Below are 15,512 nucleotides of genomic sequence, written 5' to 3'. Positions count from 1 at the left end.
GTTTCTCGGGTGGTGGTGGGGCACCTGTGTGCCGATTTTGAACGAAATCGGGGGGGACCCCCCATTGACCCAAAATTTTGATTTTCCCGTACAAACTTTCCTATGGGGAAAAAGTGGAATTTTCCTGTAGGACTGTGTCTGGGTAAACGAGAGCTTTCGATTGATACCCATTTTTACCATAGCACCACTTTTTTGTCCGTACAAAGGCGATTTTACGGATATTTTACGAGTCTAGGGGGCTTTACGGGCCTTAAACGTCAATGCAACGGGGACCGTTTTAGGGAAAGTTTCTCGGGTGGTGGTGGGGCACCTGTGTGCCGATTTTGAACGAAATCGGGGGGGACCCCCCATTGACCCAAAATTTTGATTTTCCCGTACAAACTTTCCTATGGGGAAAAAGTGGAATTTTCCTGCAGGACTGTGTCTGGGTAAACGAGAGCTTTCGATTGATACCCATTTTTACCATAGCACCACTTTTTTGTCCGTACAAAGGCGATTTTACGGATATTTTACGAGTCTAGGGGGCTTTACGGGCCTTAAACGTCAATGCAACGGGACCGTTTTGGGGAATGTTTCTCGGCTGGTGGTGGGGCACCTATGTGCCGATTTTGAACGAAATCGGGGGGGACCCCCCATTGACCCAAAATTTTGATTTTCCCGTAAAAACTTTCCTATGGGGAAAAAGTGGAATTTTCCTGCAGGACTGTGTCTGTGTAAACGAGAGCTTTCGATTGATACCCATTTTTACCATAGCACCACTTTTTTGTCCGTACAAAGGCGATTTTACGGATATTTTACGAGTCTAGGGGGCTTTACGGGCCTTAAACGTCAATGCAACGGGGACCGTTTTGGGGAAAGTTTCTCGGGTGGTGGTGGGGCACCTGTGTGCCGATTTTGAACGAAATCGGGGGGCCCCCCCCATTGACCCAAAATTTTGATTTTCCCGTAAAAACTTTCCTATGGGGAAAAAGTGGAATTTTCCTGCAGGACTGTGTCTGGGTAAACGAGAGCTTTCGATTGATACCCATTTTTACCATAGCACCACTTTTTTGTCCGTACAAAGGCGATTTTACGGATATTTTACGAGTCTAGGGGGCTTTACGGGCCTTAAACGTCAATGCAACGGGGACCGTTTTGGGGAATGTTTCTCGGCTGGTGGTGGGGCACCTGTGTGCCGTTTTTGAACGAAATCGGGGGGGGGACCCCCCATTGACCCAAAATTTTGATTTTCCCGTAAAAACTTTCCTATGGGGGAAAAAGTGGAATTTTCCTGCAGGACTGTGTCTGGGTAAACGAGAGCTTTCGATTGATACTCATTTTTACCATAGCACCACTTTTTTGTCCGTACAAAGGCGATTTTACGGATATTTTACGAGTCTAGGGGGCTTTACGGGCCTTAAACGTCAATGCAACGGGGACCGTTTTGGGGAAAGTTTCTCGGGTGGTGGTGGGGCACCTGTGTGCCGATTTTGAACGAAATCGGGGGGGACCCCCCATTGACCCAAAATTTTTATTTTCCCGTACAAACTTTCCTATGGGGAAAAAGTGGAATTTTCCTGCAGGACTGTGTCTGGGTAAACAAGAGCTTTCGATTGATACCCATTTTTACCATAGCACCACTTTTTTGTCCGTACAAAGGCGATTTTACGGATATTTTACGAGTCTAGGGGGCTTTACGGGCCTTAAACGTCAATGCAACGGGGACCGTTTTGGGGAAAGTTTCTCGGGTGGTGCTGGGGCACCTGTGTGCCGATTTTGAACGAAATCGGGGGGGGACCCCCCATTGACCCAAAATTTTGATTTTCCCGTACAAACTTTCCTATGGGGAAAAAGTGGAATTTTCCTGCAGGACTGTGTCTGGGTAAACGAGAGCTTTCGATTGATACCCATTTTTACCATAGCACCACTTTTTTGTCCGTACAAAGGCGATTTTACGTATATTTTACGAGTCTAGGGGGCTTTACGGGCCTTAAACGTCAATGCAACGGGGACCGTTTTGGGGAAAGTTTCTCGGGTGGTGGTGGGGCACCTGTGTGCCGATTTTGAACGAAATCGGGGGGGACCCCCCATTGACCCAAAATTTTGATTTTCCCGTACAAACTTTCCTATGGGGAAAAAGTGGAATTTTCCTGCAGGACTGTGTCTGGGTAAACGAGAGCTTTCGATTGATACCCATTTTTACCTCTTTGTGACGTCATTTCTAGGGGAAAACGGGTCATAAAGGTTTCCCTCTACCGGGGCCTTTTTTCCCCTACCGAATCTGTGCTGTGCTGAATCTGTGCTGAATCTGTGCCAACTTCCGTTACATAATGTTCTTAACTGTTTCTGAGTGTAGTTATTACCGGTTTGGGTACTCACAACATCGAGCAATGCCTCCACTCGAAATATTTAACTTCAAAGTCTGAAGCACTCGAACTCAGAAAGGCTAATGCATTCGATTGCCCCCTTTGACTTTGTGACGTCAGCGCAGATCATCATCATCATCATCATCATCATAACCAAGTTTATTAAACAAAAAATATGGGCTGATAATGTACAAAATATAAGACAGGCGCAAAAGCAAAAGCTTAACTCAAAGCGCGTTGTCGAATGACATACATAAACAAATGTAAACACGGCTGCGGCCGCCGCCAAGGCACAGCTCACCAGCAGTTAAAGTCGCCGCTCGCCCGCCGTTCCTCTCCGGAGACCGAAATAGAAGCTACAGGCCGAGGAAAATGTGAAAAATTTACACTTGAGCGAATCTCTTTGATGCAATTAAAAAGTTTTGAAAACTTAGGGCCACTGCCATACCGTCACAGCTGTTGAGATCGCTGCCGTAAATTAGAATGTCATGTTGCTGCTTTGCAGAGTCGTCTAAAGTCTGATTTTAGTGTTTGGGATAGATTAATTAAATAGATCGTTACGTTCGGATGTGTATTTTGAGCAATGGAAGATGAAATTATCAGTGTTTTCATTGCCATTCCCGCAATCACATTTTGGTGAGTCCACTTTTTGAATTGTGAAGAGATGGGCATTTAAGTGAGACATATTCATACGAAGTATGGAGTGGAAAGTGTTGCCCGCTTTGGAACCAATTCTGTAAAATTTTAGTGGATCTGGAGCCCCCAGCTGCTGGCGTATGTCCTTTTTGAAGTGGCTGTTTGAGAGTTGCTGGATGTCATCTCTTAATAGGTATGTTCCATTGTCAAGTTGTGGTTGGCAAAAATGACCCTTTATAGGATGAAGCAGGGGGCGTCGAAGTCTAGTTCCTACCAACCTGGCACTCCCATGCCTACGTCACCAGGGGTAGCCAGTAACAGTTGGTAGCATTAGGCCAAATGGGCGCTCAAAAACTACTACCCCATAGGGTTTCCATGTTAAATCGACCTTTTTCAAGCGAGCCTCACACGTAAGCTAAAGGATAAAGTGCCAAAATTATTGTAGGGAAAGGTAGCCTCAAGCTTCCTCTACAACCTTTTTATCTAGCGTTTTTCGATGCAGAGGCCATAACAGGTCCAAAAAGCATTGGGCGCTGCCCGAGGTACCAAAAGCCCCTCCATGAGAGCACAAGTTCCTGCGCATGCGCACATTGCCTCAACCCTGTACTGGCTCAAACTAGTGATACTGCTCACGGACTCGATCAGCCAATCAGCGTCCCCGATTACATTAATAGATGCCGCTAGCATTACGTAAATCCTGCTTGCGAACACGTTTTAAGAATGAAACCGCTGCGCCATTTCCGTCCTCCATAGATTCCTTCCATCTTAGTATCAACTATACGCTTTTCAACTAACTATAGACTAAGTTTTAAACTATGGTTAGTATGTTATTTCTGGTACATATAACTTAACCCGCGCCCTGGTGGGGGGGGGGGCTATTTTTTGCCCCCCCTCCAGACTTTTCGATATATCTCCAGAACCGCTGCGCCGATCGTCACCAAACTTTCAGTACCCTCCCGGACATCAATTTTACACACTGTGACCAAAAATTTTTCCAAAGGCTATGATAGATTGGCCGGAAATGACGTCAGAGTGACGTCATGTTCTGCCGTTTTCGACCGAAAAAAGGGTTTCGCGGGAAGAGCTGTCATGCCTATAGCTTTGCAAATACAGAAAAACGATTAGGACATAAAAGCTGTAGAATTGACAGGGCTACAAAACTGCTATCTCGGATTTTTGAAATTTTTGGATTTTGACCTCCAAAAATCAAAAAATAGATTTTTTGATTATAATAGCCGAAAAATCCAAAAAGTTTTTTGAGTTTCGAAAAAACCGGAATATATGTGATAGTCCCTACCGCCTTCTATCTACATACCAAATTTGAGATCAATACCTCTTTTTTTGGCCAAGTTATAGCGAAAAAACTGTTCAAAATTGATGACGTCAAATTTTCAAAATCAATTTTTAGCAATTCTAGACCTCGTAGCGCAAAACAAAGACCACCATTAGACTCCCCGTGACGAGCTGCATCGAATCAATACCCATTTTATGCAAAAATACCAATTTTGAAATTTGACCTTTTTTGACCTGACCTTGACCTGACCTCCACCAGAAAGTGACCTAAGCCGTACCTGATAGTCTTATAACCAACACCATTGAGTTGGAAATGAAAAATTGGCCATAAAACATGCGTCGCACAGCCTTAGTTAGTTTAGGTTCATGTGACCTGACCTGTGACCCTTGGTGACCTGACCTGTGACCTGACCTGGTAATGTCAGTGACCTCTTATAGCAACATATGTACTAGGCAACTGACGCCCTATCGCTGATTCTCGACAAAATGCGTTTTCTTCGGTGTTATAGCGCATTTCCTAGATGACCCGTGAACGGTGAAACATTTCATCTTTGACCTGACCTGTGACGTCATCGGTGACCCCGAGGTCAATGAAATTTGGTTTTCCGCGACAAATTTGACAGGCCTTTCGAACGCCGTTTGAATTTTACGGATCCGTCCAGTAGTTTCGGAGATACGAGGGGGGGGGCAAAAAATAGCCCCCCCCCCCCCACCAGGTCGCGTTATAAACAGACCCCACCAGGGCGCGGGTTAAAAATAACTGCTTTATGAATTTGGCTTTATTCTTCAGAATAGAATACACTATTTTTTCCATATTCAAAAAATATATCACCTACCATGTAACTCATCCAGGTAAAATGGGCGCTTTCCGCGTCGTTGGTGTACCCGTTGTTCTATATACCAGACATGTGCTTGGATCCGGAAAAATGGATCTGAGATCCGATCCCATGGATCCCGATCCGAGATCCATTCAGATCATAGATCCAACCCCTCAATTTTGTCGAGAGATCTACTGGGATCATAGATCTGACCCTTCAATTTTGTCGCTAGATCCACTCGGATCATAGATCTGGCTCCCCAATTTTGTCGTGAGATCCATTGGGATCATAGCTCATAGGTGCTCAAAATGTTAACAACTTTCTTTCATAAGAAGTTATGAATACCAAAGTATGGTTAGAAACAATCTTATACAAAGACCATATTAGTAAAGGCATCCAGTTACATTATACAGAATACAAAATAAAGGAGGCTCATGAGTCATGATGGTCACAACTTAACCCTCGCATGTGTAGGGGGGGGGGGGGGGGGTCGGATGGACCCCCCCCCCATGGTTTTTCGCGAATAACTCGCGTAAAAAGCGGCCGATCGCGACGAAACTTTCAGTACCCTCACATTGATCAATTTTACACCTACCCTGAAAATTTCATGACCCTGACCCAAATGACCTTTGACCTGTGACCTCTTTTCCGAGACCATGTTTGGCCGGAATCGCGATTTCGCGTATGTCGGCTCGCACTAGCCGCGTGTTTGCAAGCTTTTCGTGGTTTCAAACGTTCAAACATGTGATTTGATGTTACTCCCGTGTGTGTCAAGGTCACCTGAAGGTCAGGTCAGGTCATTGACCTTTGGTGACCTCGGGTGACCTCGGGTCACTTTTTCGAGTTTTACATGTTTCTAGGCTAGTTTTTGGAGCTGAATTCGAATTTAGCAACCATTTGAACATTTACGAAGTAGTTTTGGTGACTTCGTAACATGTTACGAAGCTGTCAGAGGCGGTTGACACGTACTACGAATACCCGTCACGACGCCTACTGGTTGACCTGACCTGACCTGACCCGACCTGGTCTAAATGCTTCAAGACATCATCTGTGATCAAAACTAACACGATATTCGTGATCAGCACCCCGAAAAACCCCTAAGCAGCCACACTTTACGACTTTATAACAGGTCCCGATTTTCCCGACTTTGGGTCATTGACCTGACCTGGAAGGTCAACCAATGACCTAGGACCTTAAAATTGGGTATCATCGGCTTCCTCTCGTCACGGGCAACACGCTCGTTTTTTCCGCGAAGCTCTAGCTCGATCAGGGGCCAAACGGCAAGGGGGGGGTCCAACCGACCCCCCCCCCCCCCCTACACATTAGAAGCTGGCAAACGCCGCACACATGCGAGGGTTAAGAGAATTGAGTGACATGAAGATTGTTCACAGTTCACATACCAACAGAAAAGTTTGCATTAACAATTAACATAGAGGTAAGTCAAAGTAATGACTAATGAGCAATATATAACTAGGTACCTACCACATCACAATTCATGTTCTACATAATGATATTGATAAGACAATCTCGTTGATCTTGCATTAGACAACCATGAGACTTTCCAGTTCCCAGCTACCACAATTGATTGATAAACAATAAAAGATGATACTGACACATGTGGCTTGGTTAGGTAAAGGTATTTCAATCTATTGAAAGAAATATTTGATAAAATAAACTGAGATATAAACAAACAAAAGTATAAAAATATTCAACAGCCTGCGGAAGCGATGGGAAGCGAAATAACAATTGTAATGGCCTTGGATATTTACCGTAAAATGAATATTCAGTATCTAAATTGAACTCGTGACGTCATTTCAAATAACAAATGAGCTAGGCGTTCTACCTTCGAGAATGAAAATAAATAAAAAATCAAACTGGAAGTTCAAAAGTGCTTTTTTTTAAAGAATGTTCATTTTTTCTGCCTCACATAATTTTACGATACGATTGTTTGTGAATATCATCTTTGTAGCGTTGAATTTAATGACGTAAACGTAAGCTGAAACGGTATTATATGGCCCTGAGCGGTGTGCGCCTTGCATCTTTATTTTATTCATTTTTCAAAAGAATAACAATATCTTACGTCATTAGTTAAAAGGGCCTATTACGGGGAATCTTTTGGAATCATGACGGGCTTGGTCAAATTAAGATTTTTCATTGGTCAAACGATAATGACGCAATAAAACCATATTACCAAAACGTGAGCTGTGAATTTCGTTTGTCTTTTTTTGGGAGGCTCTCTCATAACAAAAGCACAGCATGGCACCACACGTGTGGCACGATGCCAAAAGTGGCCAAAAGTAGGTAATCTGAAGAAGTTGATGCCATTTTTGAACTTGTAATTTTATTAGGAAAGTATTAGAGGTTGGTTGCTATTTTTACTAAATCGAAATTGTGTTGCACATACTAATAGCTCATATGAACATTCTGGATTGGGATTTCATACCTGGAAGAAGTGGATTGCTGGATTATTTTTAACAAAACTGACCTATTTGGCTTCCAGGTTTGATTTCCTAACATCTGTCCATAGGCGGCAGAACAGGGGTGGGGGGTGGCACCAGGGTACAGTGCCCCCCATAGATTTTGGCATTTTAGCACTAGCCCTACTGGCGTTGCAGAAAGAATGGGACCAAAATGAAAATCTGCAGTGCCCTGCTGCCACTGCATCTGTCTGTACTGTTTGTTCTTTGAATTAAAGTGGCTGTAGCTTGTTGATAAGATTGTCATCAGTGCTGTCATGAAAAAGTTACAATTGGTCACAAAAAGTAGCAATATGCATGTACTTGGTTTATTTTAAATGTAGTACAAATGTTGTTTATTTAAATTCAAATTTGATGATGATACCTAATGATCACAAGTGGTCTTAACCAATAACCATGTCCACAAGTGATAATTCTCAATTGTATTGCACTGTAAGGCGTACAATTATGTAGGATAAGGGTTTCATTGGCTACATGTTGTCGTGAGATCCATACAGATCATAGGTCCTCCACAAATTTTTGCCCGCTGGATCCACAGAGATCATAGATCCGACCCCTAAATTTTGTCGAGAGATCCATTCAGATCATAGATCCAACCCCTGAATTTTGTCGAGAGATCCACTCGGATCATAGATCCAACCCCTCTATTTTGTCGAGAGATCCACTGAGATCATAGATCCAGCTCTCGGATCCAAGCACATGTCTGCTATATACCCTGTACGTCACCACGAGGACGCCCGAGGGCATTTACATGTTGAAGATAGGGAAATTGCCATAGTTTAGAGCCGCCTGAAGGGCAGCCTTGAGATAGATGATGATGTAAATATGTGCTAATATGATCATCAATGTTATTTATCCAGATCCAGGGCCAATTAATGGATAACTTGTCACGTTTTCCAGTGGTGATGCGCTAACTTTCATGGTTCTTGCAGCCAATAAGGGTGTTTCATAATGCGATTCAGCCGCATTATCGACTTTAATGCCATAAACCGCCACGGAACATACGATTTGCAGCTTCCTGGCGTGATAGCTGCCAGTAGGGCTCCGGAGTCGGAGTCATGAAGTCGGTCGGAGTTGACAGTTCTGACCTGAGTCGTCGAGTCGGAGTCAGAGTCGATTTTAAAAGCTGGAGTCTGAGTCAGTCACCGAAATTCGATCCACTCCGCAGACCTTTCAGGGTTCCGTAGTCGGAGTTGTAGTCGGTCGAGTCGACAGTTCTGACCAGAGTCAGAGTCAGAGTCGATTTTGAAAGCCAGAGTCGGAGTCAGAGTCACCAAAAATACATTGCCTCCGCAGATTTGCTAGGGCTGTGGAGTCGGAGTCGGTCAGAGCCGACATTTGATATCAAAGTCAGTTGATTTTTGAAAGTCTGAGTCAGAGTCGGAGTCATCAAGAAACCCATTGACGATCCGCAGTACCATGCAGTAAGGGCGCTGCCGATCGATGCCCTGAATTGCCTATGAATTGAATGAATAGATGACAATTAATTAGGTAGGTACCTTCTATTATTCATCCCCTGCCACTTGGAGGACTTACTTTCAGTAGAAAAAGACGCATTATTTGTTGGTTGTTTGTTTGTTTATTTATTCACAAATATTTCTTTAGCAGTTTATAGGGATACAGACACAAAACACAATGGTAGCACCTCGCTGGTGCAAATCATTGCTAGATAGATGTTGAAATGTGTTGCCATTGAAGAATCTACCGATTTTCCTGGCGGCTCTCGTTTTCAAGTAACTAATGGTCTTGTAAAATCTCTTGATTGCTCACCGTCTGCTGGCGTCTTCTAAGGTTTTCTGAAAGCTTATAATCAAACGTTACCATGGCTGCTCTTGATTGCATGGCGCTTGCTGGTTCTGGGTTCTTAACCCGCGCCCCAGTGGCGGTCTCAGCCAACTTCGCCCTAGTGAGGGGGGGCATATGTTACCACCCACCTCTAACTCAAAAACTAAGAGGGCTAGAAAGACGCGGTAAAAAGCAGTCGATAGCTCTCAATGCGTACGTTTGAAAGTATTTCAGTCATTTTTCACCTTAGAGCAATATTGGGGTCACCAGAGGTCATCAAAGGTCAAAATTTGCCAATTGTCATTATATTTTTCAGAAAACATGCCGCTATCTCAGGAACTATGGTAGCTAGAATAACGCAGGGAAAAGCAATCGATAGCTTTTGAACTCTTCTTTTGAAAAGGTCATTATCAATATTGACCTCAGGTCAACGGTTTGGCCTCCAGAGGGCAAAAAGTCCAAAAATAGCTGTTTTTACGAAAAGTGTTTTTCGACAATAACTTTCGACTACAAAAAGCCACGACATTTCTATTGCCAGAATCGTGTTCCTCTCGCCGAGACGCGTCGAATGAACTATAATTTGACCTTGAAAGGTCAAGTTGAAAATTTGACCTCAGGTCAAGGTCATGACCTTACCGGAAAAGGTCGTGCTGCATATCAGTCGATGCGTCTCAACAAGGCAAACACAATGAGACCATCCCCAGCGTTCTATCTCTTTCCAATCGCGAGTTATTGGCAAAAAACTGTTTGTAGCCTCAAGTGACCTCGGATGACCTGTCTAGAGGCTATCAGCAAAAATGACACCTTGGTCATCACGAGTGGACTAAATCATTGTGATTCTGAAATATTTGGACTGTTCCGATGCGTACACACGGATCTAGAGGCATTTTCATTTTTCTCCATTGACTTGTAATGGAAAGGTTTCGCCACTGACCTGACCTTAGGTCACGGATATAAAAAATCCGAGATATACAAATTGTAGGCGCCCATAACAGCATGCAATCCACCAAGTTTGAAACCTTTCTGACAAACACTTCAGGCTGGACATGACTGCAAACTTTTTTTAGGCTTGGTCAGTTAACTTGACCTGGTGACCTGACCTGACATGACCTGGGGTCAAAAATTTCACACATTGTCCAAAATTGATGTACCAAAAGCTACCCCAAGCGGCGCGGCGCTACGCGCCGCGGTTTTTTATTCACACGCAAAAAACGCGACAGGGTGGTAACATATGCCCCCCCCCCACTGGGGCGAAGGTTAATTGGTGGTTCTTGCGTCTGATCCTGTTGCTTCATGTTCCATCACATCACATTAAATTTATAATGGAACAGACACTTCTACCTTTTATTTCGCTATCAGTCGACTTGCATTTACCCCTGTGGCCTGCTCGCCCTTTTATTTCCACGCTAGAATCTACCAATTATTGAAAAAGCCTCGGATAAAAAAGCAAGAAAAGTATTTCAAGTTAAATAATTGAGAGTTTTGAGACGGTCCTAGAAAACCAGAAAAAATCAAAGAGCCTATCCATATCTCACTTCCCTCACTTCATAACAAAAACCTGGCAGCAAAACATGCGAAAGAGTCCTTAGCAACGCCCTAGCAAGGCATTTGTCTGAAGTGCGCAATATGTGTCACATCTGGAAAATTTATTAGCTACTTGATTATTTAACTAGAGTTGGACTATATAAGCTAGGCTTTTATATAAAAATAAGTATTTGCTTATGGAATTAATAGTAACTGGACGCTTAACTTCAAAATAATGATTTATTACAGAAAAAAAGCTTATTTGCGACATATTTGTAAAGAAACAACGGAAATAGCTTTGACTCGTGCGCTTTTCTAGTACATTTTTGGTCGAAAACTTCGTACAACCTTATGTTTTAGGGCCTCTTGGGATGAAGTGTGCAATTGGATGGGAGATGTGGTGTGCGCAGTAGCGTTTCTGAGACTTCTATCCGTGTCTTGTGCTCTGGTGTTTGGAAATTGGAAGTAAAGCTGCAATGTAGTTCGGAAGGTTTTCTGTTGTGCTGATTTTGTGGTAGAGTGTCAGTCTGAGTATCTGTCGTCTTGTTGTCAGTCTGTCCCAGATCTAGCCATTGTTAACTCTTTAACAGTAATAAAACCTTATTATGATGTTAGAAAATGACCTTATGCTCGTGATGCAATGACTTGATAGTAAAATAAATATCACCCTTGAAAAAGTGAATAACACGAAACGTTGGGTGGTTTTGGTGTTTTTATCTTACTTCATATACGAAGTAAAATAAGTCCTAAAAGTATTATGATATATTTCAACTTGCGTCGTCTTCAGAATGTACATTTTCGGAATTGTCGACGAGCAAATTCAAATCCTTTCAAAATAGCGTGCAACATTTTTGTGAGATCTCTGGCTAACAAATTACAGTCAGGTCATATCTATAATAAATTTTAACAGCGTACAATAGAATGCTCCAGTATCACTGAATAACAATTGGATAAATATTGTCAATGCTACACAATACCTAAAAGTAACACAGGTTTGCGCAGCACGTCAAACTCGCGAAAATGCAAAACCTACCTATGCAGAGTGATTGGCATGATTGGTATATGTACACAGGGGGTTTCTCATCACACAGGTTACATGTATTTTTATATACAACATTTTTGGTATGACAGCGGCTTTACATAGGTGAATAAAAAAGGAGAGTCCGCAAAAGACTTAAAGGTAATGTGCCACCTTTGAAAGATTTCCCATTTTATTTTTCCTAGGATAAGAAGCTTCTGTTTTTACCTAATATCGCAAAAAAATCAAAAATGGGCCTGGAATAGTGCCTTTTTCGCCTAAAAGTTTTTCGGTTTTTAGATATGTATAACAACTGTAGTGGGCTCACCTGCAAACAGGCGTCGGGCAACAATCGCGAATGCGGCGCACTTGTGACAATAAGCAAAGGTCATTATAGTGTTACGACCATACGACGTACGGGAATGAGTTATCAGCTGTCTAATCGTAGACAACACAATGTCGAGCCTTAAACTGTAAGCCCGTATTGGTATTGTTTCTTTTATTTGGCTGTCGAACATTATTTATGGTTTGAAATATGATTTTATGTAAAATAATTGATATGAAAAAGCCGTCTTATAAGTTATGACCCCATTTCACCACACGCAAGTGGCAGAAATGACAATGATCAGCTGACGCATTTTTCTTGGCCGAAGTCAGAGCGCGCGGCCCGACGCACCACGCGTATTTGGAAATTCCGACCTCGACGAGCATCAGAAGCCACCTAACAGGCGTGTTCGAAACCGCAGGAGATTATGATGAACGGGTTTATCGAAACTTGATTGGATGAACATATCGGTAATAGCGATTTCAGTGTGTGCATTTATTGTTCATAGTGGTGTGAAATGTGGTTGGGGTACGACCGACAACCCGTCGGGGCGAATTTCGCACTGGGGTACTCAAAATTTGAAGAATTTAAGACGTTTCCATGAGTTTTGAAGGTATGGATAAGCTCTAAAAATCCGGTTCTCCTTATCTGGGCCATTAACTCCATACGGTCCAAGAAAGCTGGCACACTACCTTTAATCACCGTCTACGGGATGCTAAAAACAAGACCAAAAAACACCCCTCTTGGAGACCATGTCAACCTCAAGGGGAGAGTACCCTTATTGCGCCCGCGAGATTAATGTGCCCTCCCAAGCTCCAGAAAAATTGGCACACCATAAGTACTAGTGGTGTCAATCGGTTACCGAAAAGATGTGCTGACCGATTCGGTCATCGGTGGTCAGGCCCCCCAAAAATCGGACATTTTCGGTCACCCTGCCGGTGAAACCATTTTCAAAAAGAGAAAGTATTTCATTTTTACCTAGTTAAAATGAAATTTATTGGGATGTTAATGACAAGAGTTGCAAAATTTCTCACAAAGGCTGCTACCGGCATCACCCCGTCCCACAAAAATTTTATGGGATACCGGCATGCTACCACGCCCCCCCCCCCAAAAAAAAACAACAACAAATTACTGGCCTTATAAAAAAACATGCATTGTTGATCCTTATTGACATCCTTAGGTCACGTGACCTAAGGTCAACTTTTGACCTATCGACCTTTCGAGGTCAACGTACATATGTTTCGATGCGGATCGACGAGAGTCAAAAGTTGAAAATCCGAGATAGCCAAAATGTTTGTTGGTTGATTGTGAGTTGAAGCATATAAAGTTTTTAGGCGATAGCAAACGCGGCCGGTCCGAGCGGGTCGCCTTGCAGGACACCGCAGGCCGAAGCGATGGTCTGCCCAAGATACCTATAAGAAACAGGTAGGTCGGATGTTTTGAGTAAAGCCCTGGTGACGTCACTGACATTTCTTATATGGAGAATTTCGCCCATAAGGAAAATATTTTACATACGAAAATTTGTATTTCATTAGGAAAAAAATACATTCTTTCAATTTCATCATGAAACTTATATAATTTAATTAAAAAACTTGAAATCCTTTGAGTGCTTGTCCCAACCCCTGCTATACCTTTGGTCACGTGACTGCCATGATAAACTTTGCGTTTTGCAATGTTATGACTTAAACAGAAGCAATAAATGTTACAAGCGTATTATTTATGATGTTTTAGGCAGCAATCGTGTAATAACATCCTTGAATTATATACATTCTGCTTAAGAGAGGTCACGTGATGTTACCAGATTGTGCTCGGACAGCATCTTCTTCAACTTCGATTTTGAGTACTTCTTACCTTCATTGAGGCCTAATAACGGACGTTTTTAGTTATAAAATGAAGCAATGAATCTATTGAGGGCAAAATTTAATCATTTTTGCACTTTCAAGCCGGGCTATCCTGGCATGAACTTCGGCCAGCTTGTGTGTGAAGCCTATGGTGAAGGGAAAACTTCACGCCCGGCTGACGTCACAGACCTCGGCTACCAAATCGTGTCCGGTGGGGGTCGGGTCTGCCCTCCGATGATGAGTGGGCTGGGTGAGCCGTGGGCCTGGTAGGCTAGGTAACTAGTACACCTCCGGACATCGCTCCCTAATGCGGGTCAAGAAGACGTCGCGCCGCACCGTGTTAAAAGCATTTGACACGTCAAGTTTGACCAGCACGTGTGGAGCAGCTGACTGTCGGCTGGCTTCAATGAAACTGCGTGTTGCATGGACCGCCGCCTCGCAGCCCAGGGGCGTTCCTACCCCGAGCTGGACAGGACGGAGTTCGGCACCAAGGCTGTCTGCCACGAAGCGTGCTCCGATGCGGGATGGCAGGCGTCGGTAGACGCTCCCGACTGCAATGGGCCGCAATCCGCCGCTCTTCTTCCTGAGTGCGCATAGTGAGGCGCTGAAAAGGGCGTCCCTGGCACAATCCGGCACCTCACCGGCCAGCACCAGGTTGGTGAGTGCCGTCAAGGAGTGCAAAAGACGGCGGCCGCTCTCAGCCGCCTCCCTGGAGATAAGCTGGCGTAGATGTAGCGGCCTGATGCCGTCTAGGCCTGCTGATGATCCCGGAGGCATCGAGTTGATAGCGGCCTCCACCTCCTCCGGCGTCACCGTGAGCGGCCCTGGGTCTGATGGGGCGGGCGGTGGCGGCAGAAGCTCGTCCTTGGGAGCTGCTGGGTGTTTCAGCATTATCTCGGCGATTACTTCGGCGTCAGGCTCGGCAACTGTATCGTCTGAGGTCAGTAGCCTTAGGGCCGCCCGAATGTCGCCATCTGCACATTTCCCGAGGATCCGACGGGCCAGGGCGTCAGTGGCAGGCTTTTGATGTTCTCGTGCTGAGTCATTTGTTGGTGGTTCGGGAAGCAGGTTTGGTGTCATGGTTTACCCGATGATGTGCTTTGATTTGAAATTCGGTCAATCCCTCTACTCGAAAACTGCTGTGCAATTGTACAGGGTGTAACGAAATTATCCGGACATCTATTTTTTCGCCATATCTGCTCGCAAAGTTTCTTTTTTAATGTTAGAAGCTGGAAAATTGGATGAATGCATACCTCTGGTATCTGCTCTCAACTCAGCAGTGACCTGAGGCCTCTTGCACCAAAATCCTCTTGCATCAATGCTTGGATTATTTTGCATCGTATACCCAGTCCAAGTCTCAAATGTAACAATTTGCGTGCGAAATTTAGCAAGCACATGTAGGGTTATGTATTGGGTTATTGCAAACAAATTTACCACCTTTAGATTAGCT

At 43.9% G+C, this 15,512-nt stretch overlaps 1 protein-coding gene across 1 annotated transcript in view; it reads right to left on the bottom strand.

The window, feature by feature from the left end:
- LOC122381914 overlaps positions 1 to 15,142 on the bottom strand; it is an 86,292-nt gene extending 71,150 nt beyond the window's left edge. The window contains exon 1 of the mRNA XM_043366700.1: positions 14,704 to 15,142. Coding sequence (XP_043222635.1) covers positions 14,704 to 15,142 — 439 coding nt within the window. The remainder of the gene's footprint in view (positions 1 to 14,703) is intronic.
- Positions 15,143 to 15,512: the final 370 nt, after the last annotated feature.

This window comes from Amphibalanus amphitrite, unplaced genomic scaffold (assembly GCF_019059575.1).
Source record: "Amphibalanus amphitrite isolate SeventyFive unplaced genomic scaffold, NRLGWU_Aamphi_draft 000130F_arrow, whole genome shotgun sequence".
NCBI classification, from domain to species: Eukaryota; Metazoa; Arthropoda; class Thecostraca; order Balanomorpha; family Balanidae; genus Amphibalanus; species Amphibalanus amphitrite.
Note: the sequence above shows the minus strand (reverse complement) of the source record. Positions and strands in the feature narration are given on the sequence as shown.